The 25,385-nt window shown below is 45.3% G+C and overlaps 1 protein-coding gene across 4 annotated transcripts in view; it reads left to right on the top strand.

Moving 5' to 3' along the window:
• LOC121575539 (vitamin D3 receptor B) overlaps window positions 1–25,385 on the top strand; it is a 102,040-nt gene that overhangs the window by 65,506 nt on the left and 11,149 nt on the right. For all 4 annotated transcript variants that reach the window (XR_006002350.2, XM_041888704.2, XM_041888702.2 and 1 more), the window contains exons 3-9: window positions 5,771–5,918; window positions 8,097–8,227; window positions 10,988–11,172; window positions 14,139–14,238; window positions 19,932–20,112; window positions 22,004–22,155; window positions 24,645–24,761. Coding sequence is in view for 3 of the 4 variants with exons in the window: in XM_041888704.2 (XP_041744638.1) it covers window positions 5,771–5,918; window positions 8,097–8,227; window positions 10,988–11,172; window positions 14,139–14,238; window positions 19,932–20,112; window positions 22,004–22,155; window positions 24,645–24,761 (1,014 nt within the window). In the remaining variant the exon portion in view is untranslated. The remainder of the gene's footprint in view (window positions 1–5,770; window positions 5,919–8,096; window positions 8,228–10,987; window positions 11,173–14,138; window positions 14,239–19,931; window positions 20,113–22,003; window positions 22,156–24,644; window positions 24,762–25,385) is intronic.

The raw sequence follows: 25,385 nt of genomic DNA, 5'->3' as shown, positions 1-25,385 counted from the left end.
GAGGAGGATCTGATGGTTCACAGTATCAAAGGCAGCAGACAGGTCTAGAAGGACAAGAGCAGAGGAGAGAGAGTTAGCTTTAGCAGTGCGGAGAGCCTCCGTGACACAGAGAAGAGCAGTCTCAGTTGAATGACCAGTCCTGAAACCTGACTGGTTTGGATCAAGAAGGTCATTCTGAGAGAGATAGCAAGAGAGTTGGCTAAAGACGGCACGCTCAATAGTTTTGGAAAGAAAAGAAAGAAGGGATACTGGTCTGTAGTTGTTGACATCAGTGGGATCGAGTGTTGGTTTTTTTGAGAAGGGGTGCAACTCTCGCTCTCTTGAAGACGGAAGGGACATAGCCAGCGGTCAAGGATGAGTTGATCAGCGAGGTGAGGTAGGGGAGAAGGTCACCGGAGATGGTCTGGAGAAGAGAGGAGGGGATGGGGTCAAGCGGGCAGGTTGTTGGGCGGCCTGCAGTCACAAGTCGCAAGATTTTATCTGGAGAGAGAGGGGAGAAAGAAGTCAAAGCATAGGGTAGGGCAGTTTGAGCAGGACCAGCAGTGTCATTAGACTTAACAAACGAAGATCAGATGTCGTCAACCTTCTTTTCAAAGTGGTTGACGAAGTCATCCACAGAGAGAGGGGGGGGGGGGGATTCAGCAGGGAGGAGAATGTGGCAAAGAGCTTCCTAGGGTTAGAGGCAGATGCTTGGAATTTAGAGTGGTAGAAAGTGGCCTTAGCAGCAGAAACAGATGAAGAAAATGTAGAGAGGAGGGAGTGAAAAGATGCCAGGTCGGCAGGGAGTTTAGTTTTCTTCCATTTCCGCTCCGCTGCCCGGAGCTCTGTTCTGTGAGCTCGCAATGAGTCATCAAGCCACGGAGCTGGAGGGGAGGACCGAGCCGGCCGGGAGGATAGGGGACACAGAGAGTCAAAGGATGCAGAAAGGGAGGAGAGGAGGGTTGAGGAGGCAGAATCAGGAGATTGTAGGGAGAAGGATTGAGCAGAGGGAAGAGATGATAGGATGGAAGAGGAGAGAGTAGCGGGAGAGAGAGAGCGAAGGTTGCGACGGCGCATTACCATCTGTGTAGGGGCAGAGTGAGTAGTGTTGGAGGAGAGCGAGAGAGAAAAGGATACAAAGTAGTGGTCGGAGACATGGAGGGGAGTTGCAGTGAGATTAGTAGAAGAACAGCATCTAGTAAAGATGAGGTCAAGCGTATTGCCTGCCTTGTGAGTAGGGGGGGACGGTGAGAGGGTGAGGTCAAAAGAGGAGAGGAGTGGAAAGAAGGAGGCAGAGAGAAATGAGTCAAATGTAGACGTAGGGAGGTTGAAATCCCCCAAAATTGTGAGGGGTGAGCCATCCTCAGGAAAGGAACTTATCAAGGCGTCAAGCTCATTGATGAACTCTCCAAGGGAACCTGGAGGGCGATAGATGACAAGGATATTAAGCTTAAATGGGCTAGTGACTGTGACAGTATGGAATTCAAATGAGGAGATAGACAGATGGGTTAGGGGAAAAATTGAGAATGTCCACTTGGGAGAGATGAGGATTCCTGTGCCACCACCCCTCTGACCAGATGCTCTCGGGGTATGCGAGAACACATGGTCAGACGAGGAGAGAGCAGTAGGAGTAGCAGTGTTTTCAGTGGTAATCCATGTTTCCGTCAGCGCCAGGAAGTCGAGGGACTGGAGGGTAGCATAGGCTGGGATGAAGTCAGCCTTGTTGGCAGCAGAACGGCAGTTCCAGAGGCTGCCTGAGACCTGGAACTCCAGGTGTGTGGTGCGTGCAGGGACCACCAGGTTAGAGAGGCAGCAGCCACGCGGTGTGAGGCGTTTGTGTAGCCTGTGCGGAGAGGAGAGAACAGGGATAGGCAGAGGCATAGTTGACAGGCTGCAGCAGATGGCTACAATAATGCAGAGGAGATCGGAATAAAATGAACTAAACATCTGGGAAAGGAGAGAGCCACAACTCCCAAATATAACTCTCCCAACTTCCACCTCAGAAACTATAATTGTTGTAAACTACAGTGGTTCAATGTTTTCTAGGAATAGACTAACCCAGTTTATTCAGTTAGCTAACTAGGTGCAGTATTATTCCGTGAAAATGTCCGGGCACCTCGTCATAACACACGGCACGAACACACAGAGAGAGCCAAACTAACGTTAGCTAGTCACCCATGTCCCGAATTCCTTGAGCGACTCGGGCTATCAATATGAAAAAAAAACACAAGTGTAGGTTATGACTTACCCCTAGCAGCTACTATTAGCTAGCCAAGTGCAAAGCTAGCCACTGAATTGACTCAGCCAGTTCGCGTCTGTTCACTCGGTCGTTCCAGCTATTGTTTACAAGTAGCTATCCAGGTTGCAACAAGCTTGCTAATTTTCAAGCACAGTAGCCACTTGCTACCTAACGTTAACGGTTCAGACAATGAGGTTAGAAAACAGCTGAATGGTAGGCAATTATTGTATGTGATTATTGTAGGCAGCCAGCTGGCGTAATTACAGGCACTCTCAGGCGTGAAACAACTATACCGTTGCTGATAGCTAGTTAGTTAGCTAGCTAGAATAGTTAGCAAACTAGCTAGCCATTGCTTTCAGACAAAGAATAACCTCTCCTTTCACGGCACGAATACACAGAGAGAGCCAAACTAACGTTAACTAGTCACCCATGTCCCGAATTCCTTGAGCGACTCGGGCTATCAATATGTAAAAAAAAAAAAAACACAAGTGTAGGTTATGACTTACCCCTAGCAGCTAGTGTTAGCTAGCCAAGTGCAAAGCTAGCCACTGAATTGACTCAGCCAGTTCGCGTCTGTTCGCTCGGTCGTTCCAGCTATTGTTTACAAGTAGCTATCCAGGTTGCAACAAGCTTGCTAATTTTCAAGCGCAGTAGCCACTTGCTACCTAACGTTAACGGTTCAGACAATGAGGTTAGAAAACAGCTGAATGGTAGGCAATTATTGTATGTAATTATTGTAGGCAGCCAGCTGGCGTAATTATAGGCACTCTCAGGCGTGAAACAACTATACTGTTGCTAATAGCCACTCGCCAGCTAGTCCAGGTGGTGAGTTAGCTAGCTAGCTAGCTTCGTGCTACACCCGGCACCGCCGAATACAATACTTAACCTACAATAATTACATACAATAACTACCTACAACAACCCACGATACCTACCTACAATACCTAACTACAATCAAAATACATAGTTTTAAGCCTTACTCGACAAAGCCAAGCTATGTATAAAGCCAAGCTTACCCGACGACCTCCTCCTCCTCCTGCTGCAGACGTTCAGTAGAGCTATGTTCCATTCCAGGGTCTGTTCAGCAATGATGCGAATGGTGGCAATGTGGTCGGTACATGATCTATCTTGTCGGAATCCTGCTTGTTGGTCTCTGAGTTCTTTGTCCAGTGCTTTTGAAAATCTTTCCAGGATGATCCTGCTCAAGACTTTTCCTGGCACAGATAAAAGCGTGATGCCCCTTTAGTTATTGCGGTCTCTGAGGTTGCCCTTTTTGTGAAGCTTTACCAAGTGTCCTTCTGTCCATTCATTGGTACTCTTTCTTCATCCCAAATCTGTCCCAGAAGTTGGTGCAGCATTTTGGTTGCTTTCTTAGGGTCTGCTCTGATGGCTTTTGGAGGTATTCTGTCAGGTCCTGGTGCTTTTCAGTTTTTGGATGTCTTTCTTTATTTCATGTTTACACGCCTTGTTGGTATTGACCTGAATAGGGTGTTCAGATGAAGGTATGTTGGCTGGCTCTATTGGTGTAGGTCTGTTTTAGTATCTCCCTAAAGTGTTCTTCCCATCTCTTTTCTTGTTTTTGTGAGTGCTTTGCCACTTTTGTCTGTCATTGGTTTGTCGGGGTGCTGTGCGTTTCCCTGCCATTTTCCGTGTGGTGTCGTAGAGCTCCTTCATGTTGTGTTGAGCTTCTGCTTGTGTGTTCTTTTCTTTTTTTTTGTATTATATTCTATTGTAATTTTTACCTCCCTTTTTCTCCCCAATTTCGTGATTACGATCTTGTCTCATCGCTGCAACTCCCCAACGGGCTCGGGAGAGGCGAAGGTAGAGTCATGCGTCCTCCGAAACATGACCCACCAAACCGCACTTCTTAATTATCACCCGCTCGCTTAACCCGGAAGCCAGCCGCACCAATGTGTCGGAGGAAACACCGTTCAACTGATGACCGAAGTCAGCCTGCAGGCGCCCGGCCCGTCGCTAGAGCGCGATGAGCCAAACCCTCCCCTAACCCGAACGACGCTGGGCCAATTGTGCGCCTGCACCGGTCACGGCCGTTAATGACACAGCCTGGGATTGAACCCCAGGCTGTAGTGACGCCGCAACACTGCGATGCAGTGCTTTAGACCGCTGCGCCACTCGGGAGGCCCGGTTCTTGTCTTATTTTATGCTCTTTTATACCTATATATACTTGTATATGCCTTGGAGTATACATGTTGTGCTTTTGCTGCTCTTGTGCGACAGTTGTTGAGGTTTGGCTTTGCCTGTTTCCGGTTTTGTATTTTCTCAAGACTCTCTCCCGAGATTAATTATTTGTGTTGTCTTGTTTTCCTTCCACTGGATTCCTTGTATGCCTCTGTCCACTCCTTCTTCATTCTCTGCCACCTCTGGTCCAGGGTATGCTCTTCTTCCTCATCAGCTGTCAAGAGGTTTGAACCTGTTAGAAAGGTTGATCTGAAATAGCGCTCTCATGTTCTGGTCTTGGAGTAGGCTGACATTAAATCTTGAACTGTTTTTTCTTGAGTTTCAGCCTGAGCAGTCCTATTATGAGGTGGTGGTCTGATGCTGCATTTTGCTGATGCATATATTTACGTATCTGGCTTACCGTGGTCTGGAGATACCTATGTGGCCTTGTGCACTATTTTGTAAAGAAAGAAGTAGAAGACAATCCCTCCAATGGCAAGGTTGTGGAATGCTCAGAAGTCGCTGAATTGTTCTCCGTTGTTGAAGGGGGTCTACTTTGCAACTTCCTTTCGGCTTTGGTTGTGCTGCGTTATTCTTGTCTGACTTGAGACACCTTCCTTTTCCAAATCTTGCTGTAGATTCTTTGTGAATATTTCTGTAAATGGTATTTTCCACTAAGTGGATGATTGGTCCAACTAGCTTTACCAGAGCCCTGTTGGCCAGCGTGTTTCCAGGTGGATCCAGACAGGTCTTCATGGTAGCTGTAGCGGCCTGGGTGGCAGAGCCACCCCACCATACTTCGCCCTGTCTGGCAATCCCGTACTTTACCTGTTTCCGCCTCCCACGACTTGGACGATGGTTTGGGCTTTTGAGAGGCAACATTTTTCTGCAATGACCATAAGATTTTGCGCAAGATGTTGTCACACAAAATAGCTCTTGTTTTGTCAAACAATTTGCACCTGCAAATATTAGCGTCCTTCTTCTCTGACACACACAAACGCACACACACATGATACACACACACACACAAACACTCTGATATTTCTGTCTGTGTGAGAGATAACCTATTTCAGGATGGTTTCAGTGTATGCAGCCATGCAATTCAACAGTATACAAACATGACCCACAAAGCAGCCATAGGTCCGAAGGAGGTCAGAGGACCGATAACATACTGACCAATCCCACGGTGTGCCTTGCAGGTCAAAGGTCGTTGATGTGCTTTTTTCTCTCTTTCTCTTTCGCCTTCTCTTTCTATCGCTCTCTATTTCTCTATCTCCCTCTCTCCCACCCATCCCACCCCCCTCACTCATTCTCTCCCCATTTCTCTCTCTCGCTCTCTGTCTCTCTTCATCCTCTCTCTCTCTATTTCTGTAGTGATGGAGACTACAGCTGTGAGTACCACCACTCTGGCCAATGATGAGTTTGACAGGAACGCGCCGCGGATCTGCGGTGTGTGCGGGGACAAGGCCTCCGGATTCCACTTCAACGCCATGACCTGCGAGGGCTGCAAGGGCTTCTTCAGGTATGGACACGCGCAAACACATGCACACACTCCTGGCAACAGCGAGACCCTCCATTGCGGGTGCACTCAGCCTTATCACGTTGTAAAACACTCTTGCTCTCTCTCTCTCTCGCTCTCTCTCTCTTACAGACATACACACAGAGCTATCTTGGCTCACTCTTTTTTTCTCAGGTACTTGTGTGTGTCAGAGAAATAGGAAGCAGAAATGTCTTAACATATTTACAGTAATTACGTGTTGTGTGTGTGTGTCTCGTGGGTGAGTGTGTGTCTCATGTGGGTGTGTCTGTGTGTAAGTGCGTGTGAAGGAAGAAGGAAACAAATATCTATTTACAGTAATTATACGTTAAAGAAAGAGAAAATGTGTTGTTGAATGAGAAGAAAGAAGGCTGAAGGGGTTTAAAAGAGAGGGAGGAGTTCCAAATAAAAAAGTGGTGTGACAGAAAGTGAGAAATGCAGATGTCACATCATGACTATATCAGACTGAAATGATTGGGTAAAATAGAGTCTGATGATGCTGTGTGTGTCACGAATGTTTACATACAGTGTGTTGCTGTCAGTTATTATGCATGGCTTTTAAGCATCCCCCTCTCTCTTTTTGCCTCGACTGTAATGTGTTCATGGTTGTGCTTCTTTGAGTAGGATCCAAAGTGAAGAGGTGAAGGACATCAATATTTATGTAACGATTACACATTTGGGTCCCACTTCGAACTGATGGATAGTAGAGCCGGGACGATGAACTGGAAATTACTGGCATCAACCAAACAGACCAGTCATCGAGGACATTATAATAATATTGTTTGAGTTTGAGTTTGAGTTTGAGTTTATTTTTACAGGGACAGTGCACATTAATCAACGTTTCAGTAAAAGTGCCGGTTTTAGCCAGCCGGCTAATTTTCAACCGCAGTCCCTGGGCAGGTTATTAAAAACAATTACAATATGGACAATAACAACATAGAACAAGACATAGCATACAGACATAGCAACATAGGACAAGCAAGACGTAGCATACAGACCGAGCAACATAGAACAAAAAGCAGCAAGACAAAATTCATAAAAGCAACAAAATGTTTCCACACCTCACAAGTTACAGACAACAGACATGGAAAACGGCAACACACAGCTAGGGACCATGTTCACAAATCTGATTGACCTTTAGCCATGTCTTCAAGCATTTTGTGAAAGTGTGATATGTGGTGCAGTTGTGTGTGTCTGATGGCAGTGTATTCCAGACATGGGAAGCTCTCACAGAAAAAGCAGATTTACTAAAGGTGCTTTTCCTTAGGGGAACTACACAGTCACCTCTCATGGCAGACCTTGTGGATCTGCTGCCATATGTTTGGGTTTTCTGTTTAACAAAAATACTGAGTGGAGGGGGAGCCAAGCCATTTAGGATCTTGAATACAAGACATGCATCGGTGTATTGCACAAGATTTTCCCAACTCAGGAGCTCATGCTTTCTAAGGATGTGACAGTGATGATGGCTATTGGGCTTCCTATCAAGCACTTTGAGAGCCTGTTTGTAGACAGACTGAATAGGTCTTACTGTTGTACAGCAAGCTTGGGCCCAACTAGTCAAGCAGTATGTTAAGTGGGGGAGTATCATAGATTTGAAGTACAGTTTTGCTACCTCTGTAGTCAAACAATTTCGTATAAATCGGAAATTAGCTAGGTTGAATTTGGTTATTTGAATTACCTTTTTCACATGCTTTTAATTACAAGTAGCCTATACTAAAGAAATGTGAAGTTTGAAATGAAATAAGTCTGCTAATATGGGCTTGTTATCAATTGATAACTATAACATTCAAAGTAGTAGTAGAAGTTTTAAGGGTAATATAAAAAAACTGTGATGCACATGAATGTTATAAACTTATCGTTCTATTTATCGTTATCATGATAATATAGTCCGTTTATTGTAATACCCTCCCTCTATCCCTCTCTCTCCCTCCCTCTCTCCCTCTCCCCATCTCCCTCCCTCTCCCTCCCTCCCTCCCTCCCTCCCTCCCTCCCTCCCTCCCTCCCTCCCTCCCTCCCTCTATCCCTCTCTCTCCCTCCCTCTCTCCCCATCTCCCTCCCTCTCCCTCCCTCTCTCCCCCTCCCTCCATCTCTATCTCTCCCCCTCTCTCCCTCCTCTCCCTCCCTCTATCCCTATCTCTCCCTCTTCCCCCTCTTCCTCTACAGACGCAGTATGAAGCGTAAGGCCAGCTTTACCTGTCCTTTCAACGGCAGTTGCACCATAACCAAGGACAACCGCCGCCACTGCCAGGCCTGCCGGCTCAAGCGCTGCGTGGACATCGGCATGATGAAGGAGTGTGAGTGTCTTGTTCACAGATCCAGGATCAGTTTCCACGTCAGTAAATCCTAATGTCAGCCATTAGTGGGAATAATGCAAAACTGACCTAAGATCAGCATGATTAAGGAATGTGAGTGTATGAGATCAGCTTCCCTATTTGACTGTAGAGCAGTGCCTAGGGGCAACCTTATCCCACTCCTCCTTCCTCATCATTTCTTCCATCAGAAATGCACTTTTTATTTTTGACTGAGAGCATAGCCTTGCAGATTAAAGTAGTTTCTTAATCCTGGTCCTGGGGACCCAAAAGGGTGCACATTCTTGTTTTTGCCCTAGTAGCATTACACACCTAATTCAAAGAATCAACTCACCATCAAACCTTTGATTAGTGGAATCAGGTGTGTAGTGCTAGGGCAAAAACAAAAATGTGCACCCATTAGTGTCCAGGACCAGGATTAAGAAACACTAGATTAGAGGCATTGAATCATGTGGTGTTGTCCTACTGAGGTATAATATCAGACATACACATGATCACACATACACAAAAAAAAATTGAATTTTACTCTGAAGAGCACTACAGGAAGTAATGTATTTTCAGCCTGTTGTTTGGCAAATACACTCATTTTCCTCCATGAGTGGCTGAATGAGCTCTTAAATTATGAATGATCTCTTGAACCATGACGATGTGTGTGTTGAAAAGAGTAGGGAGGGTCTGAAAGTGCACTAAAGAGAGAAATTAGCTTCTATCAGTCTGGCAACTGTTGATGGCATGTAATGACATACTGATAACAGGAAATAATTCAGCCACTCTTGGAGGAAAAATGGGAATTCAAACGAAAGAGCTTCTTTCCTCTTAGAAGCAAATACGTGTCAGCATTAAAACATGTATTACCGTGCCAATAGCAATAACAAACACCCACACAAACGCACACACAGGAAACATATCACAGCGCCATATACCCCCCCTTTGAGCCTGTAGAGAACAAGGCACATACCGTATAGTTTTTGTTATATACCAATAGTGTTACGCAACGTTTGGACTCCTTCTAAGCCATTGCCCTCATAACAATGTTTAAAATGTCCACTAGGATTACTAGATCGTTCCGGGAGAGCCTGTACATTACGCTCCCATCTGAACTTTAGACACCTGCTGATGTTTTGTCCAACGTACTCCGTTTGTTTTCAGAGTCCGTAAATAGAAGGTTTCCCGTGAATTCCGGATATTGTCCAGGCGGGTGTTTAGAATTTGTATTTGAAGCAGGGGCTGGTTTCCGGATGTTGTTCTCCCTCTGAGATTGAACAGTGAATTCCCGGAGAGTGATGCTACTGCTCCGAACACTGTACATGAATGGGAGCCAGTGGAATGCACTTATACTGCTGCTCTTGGTGCTGCTGCTGCATCGACAACAACACGTTGTAGTGCGGCGCGGAGTGTGAGCTAATTCAGTGGCTGGGGCAACAACAGGCGTAACAGAACGGAGACAATGCGTGCTGTGTTGACGACAGCACTAGGGAGTCTTTTTCACGGACCCCCCGACAACAACAAGCCCCTCCGATGCGGGCGCAGCGGCAGCCTTATCACATTGTGGAACACACGCTGGCTTGTGCTTGTGTACACACACACTTACATGCGCTAGTTCTAACACACACACACAGCATCAGTGTTACATCTCTATTTTGCCGATGTCCCAATTAGGGCTGGGTGATATATCGTGTATACCGGTATGACTCAACATACCGCTATGATTTTTACAAAACCATCTATAATGATGTTGTGATACAAAGCTAAATTAAATGAAAAGTTCTACAAATTGGACTATTTCACTGTCAGTTTTGGCCTAGTTTGTTTCAGTATAAAACCATCATAATGGAGAAAGACCATTAAAATCACTTAGAATTTATTTTGTTGCCGTTCTAGGGTCATGCACTAATCATAAAACACATTTAAAACTTTTGTTATTAGAAACATTAAATAGTCAAATACCACCATACCGTCAAAAATGAGAAAGATATTGGGAAATTATATTTTGGTCATATCACCCAGCCCTAGTCATTTCAGTCTGATATAGTCATGATGTGACATCTGCATTTCTCACTTTCTGTCACACCACTTTTTTATTTGGAACTCCTCCCTCTCTTTTAAACTCCTTAAAGGCCTAGTCAAAAGTCAGCTTTTCCTGTGTTTTATATCATATTATACAACATCTGATGAAACTAACACTGTAAAAGTGTGACATTTTTTATCAGTGTTATTTCAGGTCTGTCTAATCAGCATGACATCACCATGCGGGAAATTGGTTAATAGACCAATAAAGAGAGTTCCAAAGCCAATAACAGCTAGTTTTCAGTTTTCTCCTTCAAACTCAGTCCACTCCCAGACAGTCCTAGCAAAATTATTGTTTGAGAAATCGTTTTTTTGCCATTTTAATGGAAATCTACAGTAAGGTACTTAATTGTTACCCAGAAATGATTTGATATTGATATAAAAACGGCTGCATTCAATAACACATTCTCTCTTTCTTTCTTTCTCTCTCTCTCTCTCTCTCTCTCTCTCTCTCTCTCTCTCTCTCTCTCTCTCTCTCTCTCTCTCTCTCTCTCTCTCTCTCTCTCTCTCTCTCTCTCTCTCTCTCTCTCTCTCTCTCTCTCTCTCTCTCTCTCTCTCTCTCTCTAATCCATTTTTATAACCCTTTCTCCTTCTGTCTTTCTTGCTCTGACCTCTTTCTGATCTCTTCCTGCTCAAAATGCCTCTTCCACATTCTCCTTCTAAACCTCTGTCTCCCAGTCATTCTGACAGACGAGGAGGTGCAGAGGAAGAAGGATCTGATCCAGCGGAGGAAGGATGAGGAGGCGCAGAGGGAGGCACAGCGGCCCCGTCTGAGCGAGGAGCAGAGCCAGGTCATCGCCACGCTGGTTGAGGCACACCACAAGACCTACGACGACTCTTACTCCGACTTCAACCGCTTCAGGGTCCGTGTCCACTCAGTAACACCAGTCTCCACTCTGTAGTGCCAACTCCATAACTCCACCCTCCCCTCCGTAACTCCACCCTCCCCTCCGTAACACCACCCTCCCCTCCGTAACTCCACCCTCCCCTCCGTAACTCCACCCTCCCCTCCGTAACTCCACCCTCCCCTCCGTAACACCAGCCTCCCCTCCGTAACACCAGCGTCCACTCCGTAACACCACCCTCCCCTCCGTAACACCACCCTCCCCTCCGTAACACCACCCTCCCCTCCGTAACACCAGCCTCCCCTCCGTAACACCAGCGTCCACTCCGTAACACCACCCTCCCCTCCGTAACACCACCCTCCCCTCCGTAACACCAGCCTCCACTCCGTAATACCAGCCTTCATTCTTTAATATCTGTCTTCACTTAGTAACACTAGTCTCTAATCTGTAACACCAGTATTCACTCCAAAACACCAGTCTCCACTCCATCACACTAGTGTCAACTCCGTAACACCATAGCTCCTGGGATGAAACTCCTCCCGAAGTGTGCAGTGTGGCATTTAATTGTCCAATGGTCAGTGATACACACTATATTGAGTACCCGTGGTCTTGTATGGCTCAGTTGGTAGTAGGGCTGTCCCCGACAAAAAAAGAAGTATTGGTCGACTGAAAGTCGTCTGTTCATTCGACCAATCGATTGGTCAAAATGTTAAAACGTGTATTTTTACATATCTAGACACACCCTATGTGTTTTAATTAAATCAACTATATATGCATTGAGCTTGTCTGATGCTTTAATAAGTGCACTGTTTAAAGAAAGAAGACACAAATGACTCAAGAGGGAGCCAGAGATCAAGATAACCAGAAGAAAAAAACTTTACATGTCCCGTCCATCTTCCTCCCGCTCCAACTGGCTTTCGCAGATTCTGCCGTTACTCTCCAGAAGTTGCCAGTAATAGGCTACACGAGGAGTCAGCAAACTTTCTCATGTGGACTGCCAATATATTTTACAATTTCTACCGTTCTGCGTGCCAGTTATGGTTTTCATATGCACATTTCTGTGGAACAATTTAATTTAATTTATAATAGTATCTTCGTATCTCAAAATCATTGTCATGTGGTTAATCAGTGGTCTGAAGGGTCTACAGGGGGTCCAGAGAAACCCCTGAAGATTCTGAGTAAAACCGCATCTAATTGAAATCTAAATGAAAACGACACAAACCCAAACCTAAAAAGTAACTTCTATTACCATAGCCAACTACTGTATGAAAGATAGCCTATAAAGCCAACAAATAAATAAAAACATTGTAGCCTGCAGGTAGAAAATATCCTGATAAAAATAAATATCCTATAAATCACATCAATCTACACACAATAACCCATAATCGCAAAGCAAAAACAAGTTTTTAGACATGGTAGGAAATGTATTAAATAAAAAAAAAAGGAAATATCAAATTTACATAAGTATTCAGACTCTTTACTCAGTACTTTGTTGAAGCACGTTTGGCAGCGATTACAGCCTCAAGTGTTCTTGAGTATGACACTACAAGCTTGGCACACCTGTATTTGGGGAGTTTCTCCCATTCTTCTCTGCAGATCTTCTCAAGCTCTGTCAGGTTGGATGGGAAGCGTTGCTGCACAGCTATTTTCAGGTCTCTCCTGAGATGTTAGATTGGGTTCAAGTCCGGGATCTGGCTGGGCCACTCAAGGACATTCAGAGACTTGTCCTGAAGCCACTCCTGCGTTGTCTTGGCTGTGTGCTTAGGGTCGTTGTCCTGTTGGAAGGTGAACCTTCGCCCCAGTCTGAGGACCTGAGCTGAAAAACATCCCCACAGCATGATGCTGCCACCACCATGCTTCACCGTAGGGATGGTGCCAGGTTTCCTCTAGACGTGACGCTTGGCATTCAGGCCAAAGAGTTCAATCTTGGTTTCATCAGACCAGAGAATCTTGTTTCTCATGGTCTGAGAGTCCTTTAGGTGCCTTTTGGCAAACTCCAAGTGGGCTGTCATGTGCCTTTTTCTGAGGAGTGGCTTCCATCTGGCAACTCTACCATAAAGGCCTGATTGGTGGAGTGCTGCAGAGATGGTTGTCCTTCTGGAAGGTTCTCCCATCTCGACAGAGAAACTCTGGAGCTCTGTCAGAGTGACCATCAGGTTCTTTGTCACCTCCCTAACCATGGCCCTTCTCCCCCGATTGCTCAGTTTGGCCGGGCACCCAGCTCTAGGAGAGTCTTGGTGGTTCTAAACTTCATCCATTTAAGAATGATGGAGGCCACTGTTTTCTTGTGGACCTTCAATGCTCCAGAAATGTCTTGATAACCTTCCCCAGATTTGTGCCTCGACAAGATCCTGTCTCTGAGCTCTACGGACAATTCCTTCGACCTCATGGCTTGGTTTTTGCTCTGACATGCGCTGTCAACTGTGGGACCTTTTATATAGACAGGTGTGTGCCTTTCCAAATCATGTCCAATCAATTGCATTTACCACAGGTGGACTCCAATCAAGTTGTAGAAACTTCTCAAGGATGATCAATGGAAACAGGATGCACCTGAGCTCAATTTAAAGTCTCATAGCAAAGGTTCTGAATACTTATGTAAATAAGGTATTTCTGTTTTTTATTTGTTATAAATTTGCAAACATTTCTAAAAACCTGTTTTCGACTTTGCCATTATGGGGTATTGTGTGTAGATTGATGAGGAACATTTTTTATTTAATAAATTTTAGAATAAGGCTGTAACGTAACAACGTGGAAAAAGGGAAGGGGTCTGAACACTTTCCGAATGCACTGTATATATGCTACTGCTCGACAAAATAAATGTTGGTTGACCAACAGCCTATCGACCAAACAATCGACTAGTTGACTAATTGGGTCAGCCCTAGTTGGTACAGCATGGCATGGTGCTTGCAATGCCAGGATTGTAGGTTCGATTTTATATTTATGTAAAAATGTATGCTAAATGCTTTGTGTGTTTTCCTTTATAGCCTCCGGTCCGAGAAGGCCCAGTGACACGCAGTGCCAGCAGAGCTGCCTCTCTCCACTCTCTGTCTGATGCCTCATCTGACTCCTTCAGCCACTCTCCAGGTAAACAAACGGCAGTGTGCTTCTAACAGCTTCGCTTCCTCCACTGTCCCTGTCCCCTTACTGGGCTTGAACCAGTGGTCCTCTGATTGCAAGCACGTGACAACTTACCATCCAGTTGTGCTATAGAAAAGGATTAGTTTCGATAGCACCATTGCCGATATTTCAAGCTAGCTGTGGAGTGAGCTTATGGCACGTTCTTACATCCATTAGACAGGCACGCACGCAGAAAAATGGGAAAAGGTGTGGTGCCAGGACAACAACCTCTCCCTCAATGTGATCAAGACAAAGGAGATGATTGTGGACTACAGGAAAAAGAAGAGGACCGAGCACGCCCCCATTCTCATCGACAGGGCTGTAGTGGAGCAGGTTGAGAGCTTCAAGTTCCTTGGTGTCCACATCACCAACAAACTAGCATGGTCCAAGCACACCAAGACAGTCGTGAAGAGGGCACGACAAAACCTATTCCCCCTCAGGAGACTGAAAAGATTTGGCATGGGTCCTCAGATCCTCAAAAGGTTCTACAGCTGCACCATCGAGAGCATCCTGACTGGTTGCATCACTGCCTGGAATGGCAACTGCTCGGCCTCCGACCGCAAGGCACTACAGAGGGTAATGCGTACAGGGGCCATCCAGGACCTCTATACCAGGTGGTGTCAGAGGAAGGCCCTAAAAATTGTCAAAGACTCCAGCCACCCTAGTCATAGACTGTTCTCTCTGCTACCGCATGGCAAGCGGTACCGGAGCACCATGTCTAGGTCCAAGAGGCTTCTAAACAGCTTCAACCCCCAAGCCATAAGACTCCTGAACAGCTAATCAAATGGCTACCTAGACTATTTGCATTGCCCTCCCCCCTCTTTTACGCTGCTGCTACTCTCTGTTTATTATCTATGCATAGTCACTTTAATAACTCTACCTACATGTACATATTACCTCAATTACTTCGACTAACCGGTGCCCCCACACATTGGCTCTGTGCGTGTAAATAGCCTCGCTATTGATATTTTACTATTGTTATTTTACTGCTGCTCTTTTGTTACTTTTATTTCATTTAAATTTTTTTGGGGTATTCTTTCTTAAAACTGCATTGTTGGTTAAGGGCTTGTAAGTAAGCATTTCACTGTAAGATCTACACCTGTTGTATTTGGCACATGTGACGATTACAATTTGATTTGATTTTAGGTAAGAAATTAAGAATCAGAGGGTGTAGCGGACACACAGCGAGGGAGATGATGGAGATCACACACACTTGGTGTTAGTTGTCATCAGTGATTGCGTCCTGTGTGTTTGTGTGTGAGCTCTCTCCTGCTCCCGTATGTGTGTGCTCCTCTGTGTGTGTGTGTGTGTGTGTGTGTGTGTGTGTGTGTGTGTGTGTGTGTCAATCCCTCATGCGGTTTTACTCAGAATCTTCAGGGGTTTCTCTGGACCCCCTGTAGACCTTCAGACCACTGTCTCCCAGTAGTTAACAGTCTCCCATTAACACATCCTCTCATAATGGAGTGAACTCACAGAGGGACACGGCCCTCACAGCCTGAGTTCCCTGGCTATAAAAACAGCACAGGGATATTGTATGATACATGTGTTTTTCTACCTGTTTTTATTTCCCTTTATTTATTTATTTCTCACTTGCTCCTTATCTTTCTTTCTCTCTCCTTTTCTTTCTAAATCTCTTCCGTTCTTTATTCCTGTCACTTTCTCTCTATGTATCTCTACTTCTGTTTCTCTCTCTCTCTGTCTTACTCTTATCTAAGTTGTTTTCTGATGGTCACTGTGTTCCCTTCCTCAATGAACAAACCTCGCTCTGTGTTGAGTCATTCATTAGATTTACGTGTGGGTGGGTGGGTGTGTGCATTTGTGTGTGTGCGAGTGTGTGCAAGTGTATCTATCTCTCTATCTCTCTATCTATGTATCTATCTATCTACCTATCTACCCTACCTACCTCAAATCAAATCAAATCAAATTGTATTGGCCACATGCGCCGAATACAACAGGTGCAGACATTACAGTGAAATGCTTACTTACAGCCCTTAACCAACAGTGCATTTATTTTTAACAAAAAAGTAAAAATAAAACAACAACAAAAAAGTGTTGAGAAAAAAGAGCAGAAGTAAAATAAAATAACAGTAGGGGAGGCTATATATACAGGGGGGTACCGGTGCAGAGTCAATGTGCGGGGGCACCGGCTAGTTGAGGTAGTTGGGGTAATATGTACATGTGGGCAGAGTTAAAGTGACTATGCATAAATAATTAACAGAGTAGCAGCAGCGTAAAAGGATGGGGTGGGGGGGCAGTGCAAATAGTCCGGGTAGCCATGATTAGCTGTTCAGGAGTCTTATGGCTTGGGGGTAGAAGCTGTTGAGAAGTCTTTTGGACCTAGACTTGGCACTCCGGTACCGCTTGCCGTGCGGCAGCAGAGAGAACAGTCTATGACTAGGGTGGCTGGAGTCTTTGACAATTTTGAGGGCTTTCCTCTGACACCGCCTGGTATAGAGGTCCTGGATGGCAGGAAGCTTGGCCCCAGTGATGTACTGGGCCGTACGCACTACCCTCTGTAGTGCCTTGCGGTCGGAGGCCAAGCAGTTGCCATACCAGGCGGTGATGCAACCAGTCAGGATGCTCTCGATGGTGCAGCTGTATAATTTTTTGAGGATCTGAGGACCCATGCCAAATCTTTTCAGTCTCCTGAGGGGGAATAGGCTTTGTCGTGCCCTCTTCACGACTGTCTTGGTGTGTTTGGACCAGGATAGTTCGTTGGTGATGTGGACACCAAGGAACTTGAAGCTCTCAACCTGTTCCACTACAGCCCCGTCGATGAGAATGGGGGCGTGCTCAGTCCTCTTTTTTTTCCTGTAGTCCACAATCATCTCCTTTGTCTTGGTCACGTTGAGGGAGAGGTTGTTGTCCTGGCACCACACGGCCAGGTCTCTGACCTCCTCCCTATAGGCTGTCTCATCGTTGTCGGTGATCAGGCCTACCACTGTTGTGTCGTCGGCAAACTTAATGATGGTGTTGTAGTCGTGCCTGGCCATGCAGTCATGGGTGAACAGGGAGTACAGGAGGGGACTGAGCACGCACCCCTGAGGGGCCCCCGTGTTGATGATCAGCATGGCAGATGTGTTGTTACCTACCCTTACCACTTGGGGGCGGCCCGTCAGGAAGTCCAGGATCCAGTTGCAGAGGGAGGTGTTTAGTCCCAGGATCCTTAGCTTAGTGATGAGCTTTGAGTGCACTATGGTGTTGAATGCTGAGCTGTAGTCAATGAATAGCATTCTCACGTAGGTGTTCCTCTTGTCCAGGTGGGAAAGGGCAGTGTGGAGTGCAATAGAGATTGCATCATCTGTGGATCTGTTGGGGCGGTATGCAAATTGGAGTGGGTCTAGGGTTTCTGGGATAATGCTGTTGATGTGAGCCATGACCAGCCTTTCAAAGCACTTCATGGCTACAGACGTCAGTGCTACGGGTCGGTAGTCATTTAGGCAGGTTATCTTAGAGTCCTTGGGCACGGGGACTATGGTGGTCTGCTTGAAACATGTTGGTATTACAGACTCAGTCAGGGACATGTTGAAAATGTCAGTGAAGACACTTGCCAGTTGGTCAGCACATGCTCGGAGTACACGTCCTGGTAATCCGTCTGGCCCTGCGGCCTTGTGAATGTTGACCTGCTTAAAAGTCTTACTCACATCGGCTACGGAGAGCGTGATCACATAGTCATCCGGAACACCTACCTACCTACCTACCTACAGTGGGGAGAAAGTATTTGATACACTGCCGATTTTGCAGGTTTTCCTACTTACAAAGCATGTAGAGGTCTGTAATTTTTATCATAGGTACACTTCAACTGTGAGAGAATCCAGAAAATCACATTGTATGATTTTTAAGTAATTAATTTGCATTTTATTGCATGACATAAGTATTTGATACATCAGAAAAGCAGAACTTAATATTTGGTACAGAAACCTTTGTTTGCAATTACAGAGATCATACGTTTCCTGTAGGTCTTGACCAGGTTTGCACACACTTCAGCAGAGATTTTGTCCCACTCCTCCATACAGATCCTTCAGGTTTCGGGGCTGTCGCTGTGCAATACAGACTTTCAGCTCCCTCCAAAGATTTTCTATTGGGTTCAGGTCTGGAGACTGGCTAGGCCACTCCAGGACCTTGAGAAGCTTCTTACGGAGCCACTCCTTAGTTGCCCTGGCTGTGTGTTTCGGGTCGTTGTCATGCTGGAAGACCCAGCCACGACCCATCTTCAATGCTCTTACTGAGGGAAGGAGGTTGTTGGCCAAGATCTCGCGATACATGGCCCCATCCATCCTCCCCTCAATACGGTGCAGTCGTCCTGTCCCCTTTGCAGAAAAGCATCCCCAAAGAATGATGTTTCCACCTCCATGCTTCACAGTTGGGATGGTGTTCTTGGGGTTGTACTCATCCTTCTTCTTCCTCCAAACACGGCGAGTGGAGTTTAGACCAAAAAGCTCAATTTTTGTCTCATCAGACCACATTACCTTCTCCCATTCCTCCTCTGGATCATCCAGATGGTCATTGGCAAACTTCAGACGGGCCTGGACATGCGCTGGCTTGAGCAGGGGGACCTTGCATGCACTGCAGGATTTTAATCCATGACGGCGTAGTGTGTTACTAATGGTTTTCTTTGAGACTGTGGTCCCAGCTCTCTTCAGGTCATTGACCAGGTCCTGCCGTGTAGTTCTGGGCTGATCCCTCACCTTCCTCATGATCATTGATGCCCCACGAGGTGAGATCTTGCATGGAGCCCCAGACCGAGGGTGATTGACCGTCATCTTGAACTTCTTCCATTTTTTAATAATTGCACCAACAGTTGTTGCCTTCTCACCAAGATGCTTGCCTATTGTCCTGTAGCCCATCCCAGCCTTGTGCAGGTCTACAATTTTATCCCTGATGTCCTTACACAGCTCTCTGGTCTTGGCCATTGTGGAAAGGTTGGAGTCTGTTTGATTGAGTGTGTGGACAGGTGTCTTTTATACAGGTAACAAGTTCAAACAGGTGCAGTTAATACAGGTAATGAGTGGAGAACAGGAGGGCTTCTTAAAGAAAAACTAACAGGTCTGTGAGAGCCGGAATTCTTACTCATTGGTAGGTGATCAAATACTTATGTCATGCAATAAAATGCAAATTGATTACTTAAAAATCATACAATGTGATTTTCTGGATTTTTGTTTTAGATTCCGTCTCTCACAGTTGAAGTGTACCTATGATAAAAAATTACAGACCTCTACATGCTTTGTAAGTAGGAAAACCGGCAGTGTATCAAATACTTGTTCTCCCCACTCTATCTATATCTATATCTATATCTCTCTCTCTCTCTCTCTCTCTCTCTCTCTCTCTCTCTCTCTCTCTCTCTCTCTCTCTCTCTCTCTCTCTCTCTCTCTCTCTCTCTCTCTCTCTCTCTCTCTCTCTCTCTCTCTCTCTCTCTCTCTCTCTCTCTCTCTCTCTCTCTCTCTCTCTCTCTCTCTCTCTCTCTCTCTCTCTCTCTCCGTGTCCCCCTCCCCTTCCCTTTTTTCTGCAGAATCGGTGGACACTTATCTGAAGGGAATGTTGTTTTTCTCCTAAGAGTTTTAAACTCATCTAATCTCTCTCACCCCCTCCACTCTCAACCCCCCCCTCTCTCACTCTCAACCCCCCCGCCCCCCTTTCTCCTACACCCTCCCTCCATATAGAGTCGGTGGACACTAAGCTGATGAACTTCAGTAACCTGCTGATGATGTACCAGGAGCAGGGGGGCAGCCCGGACTCCGACGACGACGGCTCCAAGCTCTCCATGCTGCCCCACCTGGCCGACCTGGTCAGCTACAGCATCCAGAAGGTCATCGGATTCGCCAAGATGATCCCCGGCTTCAGGTGGGTGGAGGGCTGAGTGGGGTGAGGGGGTTGGGGTGGGTGGGTTAGGTAGGGGATGAGGGGATAGCAAGGGGGGTAAATGTATGTATGTGTGTGTGGGGGGGTGTACTGTACATTTTGTGCTAGTTGTTTTTTTGAGAGAGAGATTGTGTGTGTGCGCGCGTGCGTTCGTTTGTGTGTGTGATCCTACAATGTGCACAAAAAAATTAAAAATATTGTGTGTGATACTCCAATATGAGTATAGGCAGTTGCCCTGAAAATTGATTGAACTCTACGTGGCATGAATGTAAACAAAGCCTTATTTGTGTGTTTACTCGTTTAAGGGTCTGAGTGTTCCTACAAACAAGGACAAGTGTGCCTTTAGTTATCTTTTGTTATCAGCAGCTGATATCTGTCCTACACGTGGCGCGAGTGGCTGTCGTCACAGTAAACATTAGCATGTGTGGTCGTCACTGTGTACGTTCTGTCTTCATCCCCCCCGGGTGGCAGAGGAAAGTGTGGTCGAGGACACAGTAACAGGCTTTGTTAGTAATGATCACGTAAGCTGTCTTCTGACCCAAGAAGCGCTTTGAGCTTAAAGGCTTGTCAGTGCTCTACAATTAATGTAATATAGCCATTGCTTCTCAGAGACTATACAACTGAATCTAAGGTTGTATTGCTCAAATGTTTTTTGCTGTCTGTTGAGTCTTTGTTAACAAACATTGTATAGCTTCAATATGTTGAAAACTAGTTATTGCATCCATAGCTCCATTTATGCATTTGAGAGTGGTTCTTTGTCCAGCCCCATCCCTCAGCTTTAAAGCAAGCCAAGTGACAGAGACAGGCTGTCGAAATTACAGCTTGTGCCTTTAACGTCACTCTGAAGATGTGATTGGTTGATTAGGTCGAAGGTCATATTGCGTCAGTAAAGAACTAGGGGTCTTCAGTACGTTTACCCTGAAATAGTACAAAGAATACAAAACAAATCCTCAAAAGAAATAAATGTTTCGATTAAATTCTATACAACTTAATTTAACCCCTCAGGGGCTATAATGCCTGATTGCAGCGCATTAGCCATGACGGATATACGAGTTCCTGCGGAAACTCTTAACTTCTGCCGTGACAGATATGACATGTCGGGTTGTTGTTTTTTCACCCGGCAACGCAAGGCCTGTTGTCATACAGTGTTTGCTCCTTTCAGTGCATGTCGAGTTTGCCAACAGAGGCCATCGCTCAGTGTCATGGAAAGGTAATGGGGCCTGCACTGGTGCATGTGTGAGATACAGCGCCTTACAACCCTAGACAATTATTGATCTTGATTGCACAACACAACTGCTCAAACTAATGGGTATACATGGTAACTCAATGACATGGTTGCAAAACCGCCTACATGAACTTCCTTATATCGCCACTTGTGTGTGGAGTTTATGAAGGTGTTATGAATAGCCAATAACTATCTTGTGCCCCATCTACCTAAAGTGTTACCAGATCCTTCCACTTAAAAACTCTGACATTGATTTACCCACTATAGCTAGATCTAGATACCCCAGCCTTTTTTTAACTTAACCCGTCTGACCGTTAGCCCACTGTGCGACTGAAACAACAGATTTTTGACCAATCAGATAGCGTGGTCTGGAACCAACTATCTCCTAAATCTCAGTCTACAACCCCATCCTTTTAACCCCTGTCTGACCTAAAAGAGGACCGTAAGCCGACTGATTATGGCCACTTCTTTTAACAGATGCCATCTTCCTGATTCACATTCGTTAACTACCAAACGGAAGAAAAACGACTTAAACAGGGAGGGGGACTACCTGAACTTGTCTAATGAGAAACGCTTGTTTCTGTTTTTCCCTGTACAATCTTTTTTTCTGCGGTGTGCACTAATGAATACAACCCTGGTTGTAATCAGGGAGCTGACGGCTGAGGACCAGATTGCCCTGCTCAAGTCGAGTGCCATCGAGGTGATAATGCTGCGCTCCAACCAATCCTTCAACCTGGAGGACATGTCCTGGAGCTGCGGAGGGCCCGACTTCAAGTACTGCGTCAACGACGTCACTAAAGGTACGAGACTGAGGCAGGCTAGCACACACACGTATGTTTGCGGACGGAACACACACCTTGAGATCGATATGCAGTCAAAACCATTGTACTGTGTCAACGATGGCACTAGCAAACACACAAACACCAGTCATTTCGCTTAGAGGACATGTTCTGAAACTGTGGGGGACCCCACTTTACAAAAGGCGAGGCAGTGTAACACACGGACAAACTCACACACACTCATTTGACAACCATTGCTGTCACTAAAGGTGAGCGAGAAAGGGTAACAAAAATGGATGCATGTGTGCAGGCACAAAACACACCAATGCACATTCTCCAATACACTCTCCAGTACATGTCCCGGGGCCTTCCTATCATGACTGTGTGTCAGTTCCGTCAGGAAAACTGAAATGGAGTGTAACACACTTTGGCACGTGTACCTACACACACACCATACACCCATCCGCAAACCCTCAAGGCATGGTATTCATTTGCCTTTCAAACAAGCCCCTGGTATTTTTACAGATCAACTGAAGAATGTCACTCCCGACCCTCTCACAAAGCATTTGGTGTCTCACAGAACTAAGTTGGTTTTGTTCTAGAAGACAAACCAGGGCGTCTCTGTGACTTACCAGTCAATTGGAGTTTGAGTCGGGCTCGACAGCAAACTACTAGCCAGACTTTTCCTGAAAACAAGCGTGTACCCATTTTATCTTCACTCAGAATGACGCTGTTGTTGTTGTAGTTTCCGTCTACAACGCTACGACATGTATGATATACAGTTAATACATTTCTTATCTCATGAAACCACACAAATCCTTAGTGTTAGTGAAACCATATGAAATAAGATGAATAATTGGAAATTAACCTGTAAATCTTTGAAAATGGCATTGGAACGAGTGTTAGGGAAACCATAATCAACAGTGATTTGTTATCTGGGCCCTTGTAATCTAGGAGCGCTAAACTAGGATCAGTTTGGCCTTTTAAATCATAATGAATAAGAGATATATACATTTATAAAGATATAAATAATGAATACATACAATGAACAAAAATATAAACGCAACATGCAACAATTTCAAAGATTTTACTAAGTTACAGTTCATATAAGGAAATCAGTCAATTGAAAAAAATCATTAGGCCCTAGTATATGGATTTCACATGACTGGGAATACAGATATGCATCTGTTGGTCGCAGATACCTTAAAAAAATAAGGTAGGGGTGTGGATCAGAAAACCAGTCAGTATCTGGTGTGACCACCATTTGCCTCCTTTGTTTAGAGTTGATCAGGCTGTTGATTGTGGCCTGTGGAATGTTGTCCCACTGGCTGTGCAAGTTGCTGGATATTGACGAGAACTGGAACACATTGTCGATCCAGAGCATCCCAAACATGCTCAATGGGTGACGTGTCTGGTGAGTATGCAGGCCATGGAAGAACTGGGACATTTTCAGCTTCCAGAAATTGTGTACAGATCCTTGCGTCATGGGGCCGTGCAGTATCATGCTGAAACATGAGGTGATGGCAGCGGATGAATGGCACAACAATGGGCCTCAGGATCTCGTCACGGTATCTCTGTGCATTCAAACTGCCATCGATAAAATGCATTTGTGTTGGTTGTCCGTAGCTTATGCCTGCCCATACCATAACCCCACCGCCACCATGGGGCACTCTGTTCACAACGTTGACTTTAGCAAACCGCTCGCCTCAACGACGTCATACACACGGTCTGCCATATGCCCGGTACAGTTGAAACCGGAATTAATCCGTGAATAGCACACTTCTCCAGTGTGCACACTTCTTCTTTGGTTACGCAAGCCCACAGTATCATCAGCTGTCCGGGTGGCTGGTCTCAGACAATTCTGCAGGTGAAGAAGCCGGATGTGGAGGTCCTAGGCTAGCATGGTTACATGTGGTCTGCGGTTGTGAGGCCGGTTGGACGTACTGCCAAATTCTCTAAAACGACATTGGATGCAGCTTATGATAGAGAAATTAACATTCTGGCAACAGCTCTGGTGGACATTCCTGCAGTCAGCATGCCAATTGCACGCTCCCTCAAAACTTGAGATATCTGTGGCATTGTGCTGTGTTAGAAAACGGCACATTTTAGAGTGACCATTTATTGTCCACAGCACAAGGTGCACCTGTGTAATGATCATGCTGTTTAATCAGCTTCTTGATATGCCACACCTGTCAGGTGGATTGAATATTTTGGCAAATGAGAAATGCTCACTAGCAGGGATGTAAAAAGAAATGTGTGCACAACATTTTAGAGACATTTTCAATATTTTATTTCAGCTCATGAAACATGGGACCAACACTTTACATGTTGCGTTTATATTTTTGTTCAGTGTAGATATACTGTATAATATAGCACATACATTATATCATATAAATCAATTTCTTATCTTGCAAAGCCACACAAATCCTTAGTGTTAGGCAAACAATATATTGAGAGATATATAGTGATTGTTATCTGATCTGATTGACGGTGTATGTTGTCTCCTGCAGCGGGCCACACTCTGGAGCTGCTTGAGCCCCTGGTCAAATTCCAGGTGGGCCTGAAAAAACTCAACCTCCACGAGGAGGAACACGTGCTGCTCATGGCCATCTGCCTCCTCTCCCCAGGTACACACTAACACTGTGTGTGTGTGTGGGGGGGGTAGTGTGTGTCTGTCATTAATTGTTTATGCGAGTCTCCTTGTTTTTGTGAGGATCAGTTAGCTTGTGGGGGGGACTGTTGAAATGTGCATTTGTGTGAGTGTTTTTGTGTGTCTTTGTGCTGAAGTTCACACACTCAAGTCTCAGTGTCTGCTTACACTCGTGTGTGTGTGTGTATATCTTGTACATTTTTGTCAGTAAGTGCATATACAGTGCATTTGGAAAGTATTCAGACCCCTTTACTTTTCCCACATTTTGTTACGTTACAGCCTTACTCTAAAATTGATTAAATAATTTGTTTCCCTCATCAATCTACACACAATACCCCATAATGACAAAGCGAAAACAGGTTTTTAGAAATGTTTGCACATTTCATACAAATAAAAAACAGAAATACCTTATTTACATAAGTATACAGACCATTTGCTATGAGACTCGAAATTGCTCAGGTGCATCCTGTTTCCATTGGTCATCCTTAAGATGTTTCTACAACTTGATTGGAGTCCACCTGTGGTAAATTCAATTGATTGGACATGATTTGGAAAGGCACACACCTGTCTATATAAGGTCCCACAGTTGACAGTGCATGTC

This window comes from Coregonus clupeaformis, chromosome 10 (genome assembly GCF_020615455.1).
Source record: "Coregonus clupeaformis isolate EN_2021a chromosome 10, ASM2061545v1, whole genome shotgun sequence".
Taxonomy (NCBI): domain Eukaryota; kingdom Metazoa; phylum Chordata; class Actinopteri; order Salmoniformes; family Salmonidae; genus Coregonus; species Coregonus clupeaformis.
The sequence above is the reverse complement of the archived record's forward strand: the minus strand, read 5'-3'. Positions and strand labels throughout refer to the sequence as shown.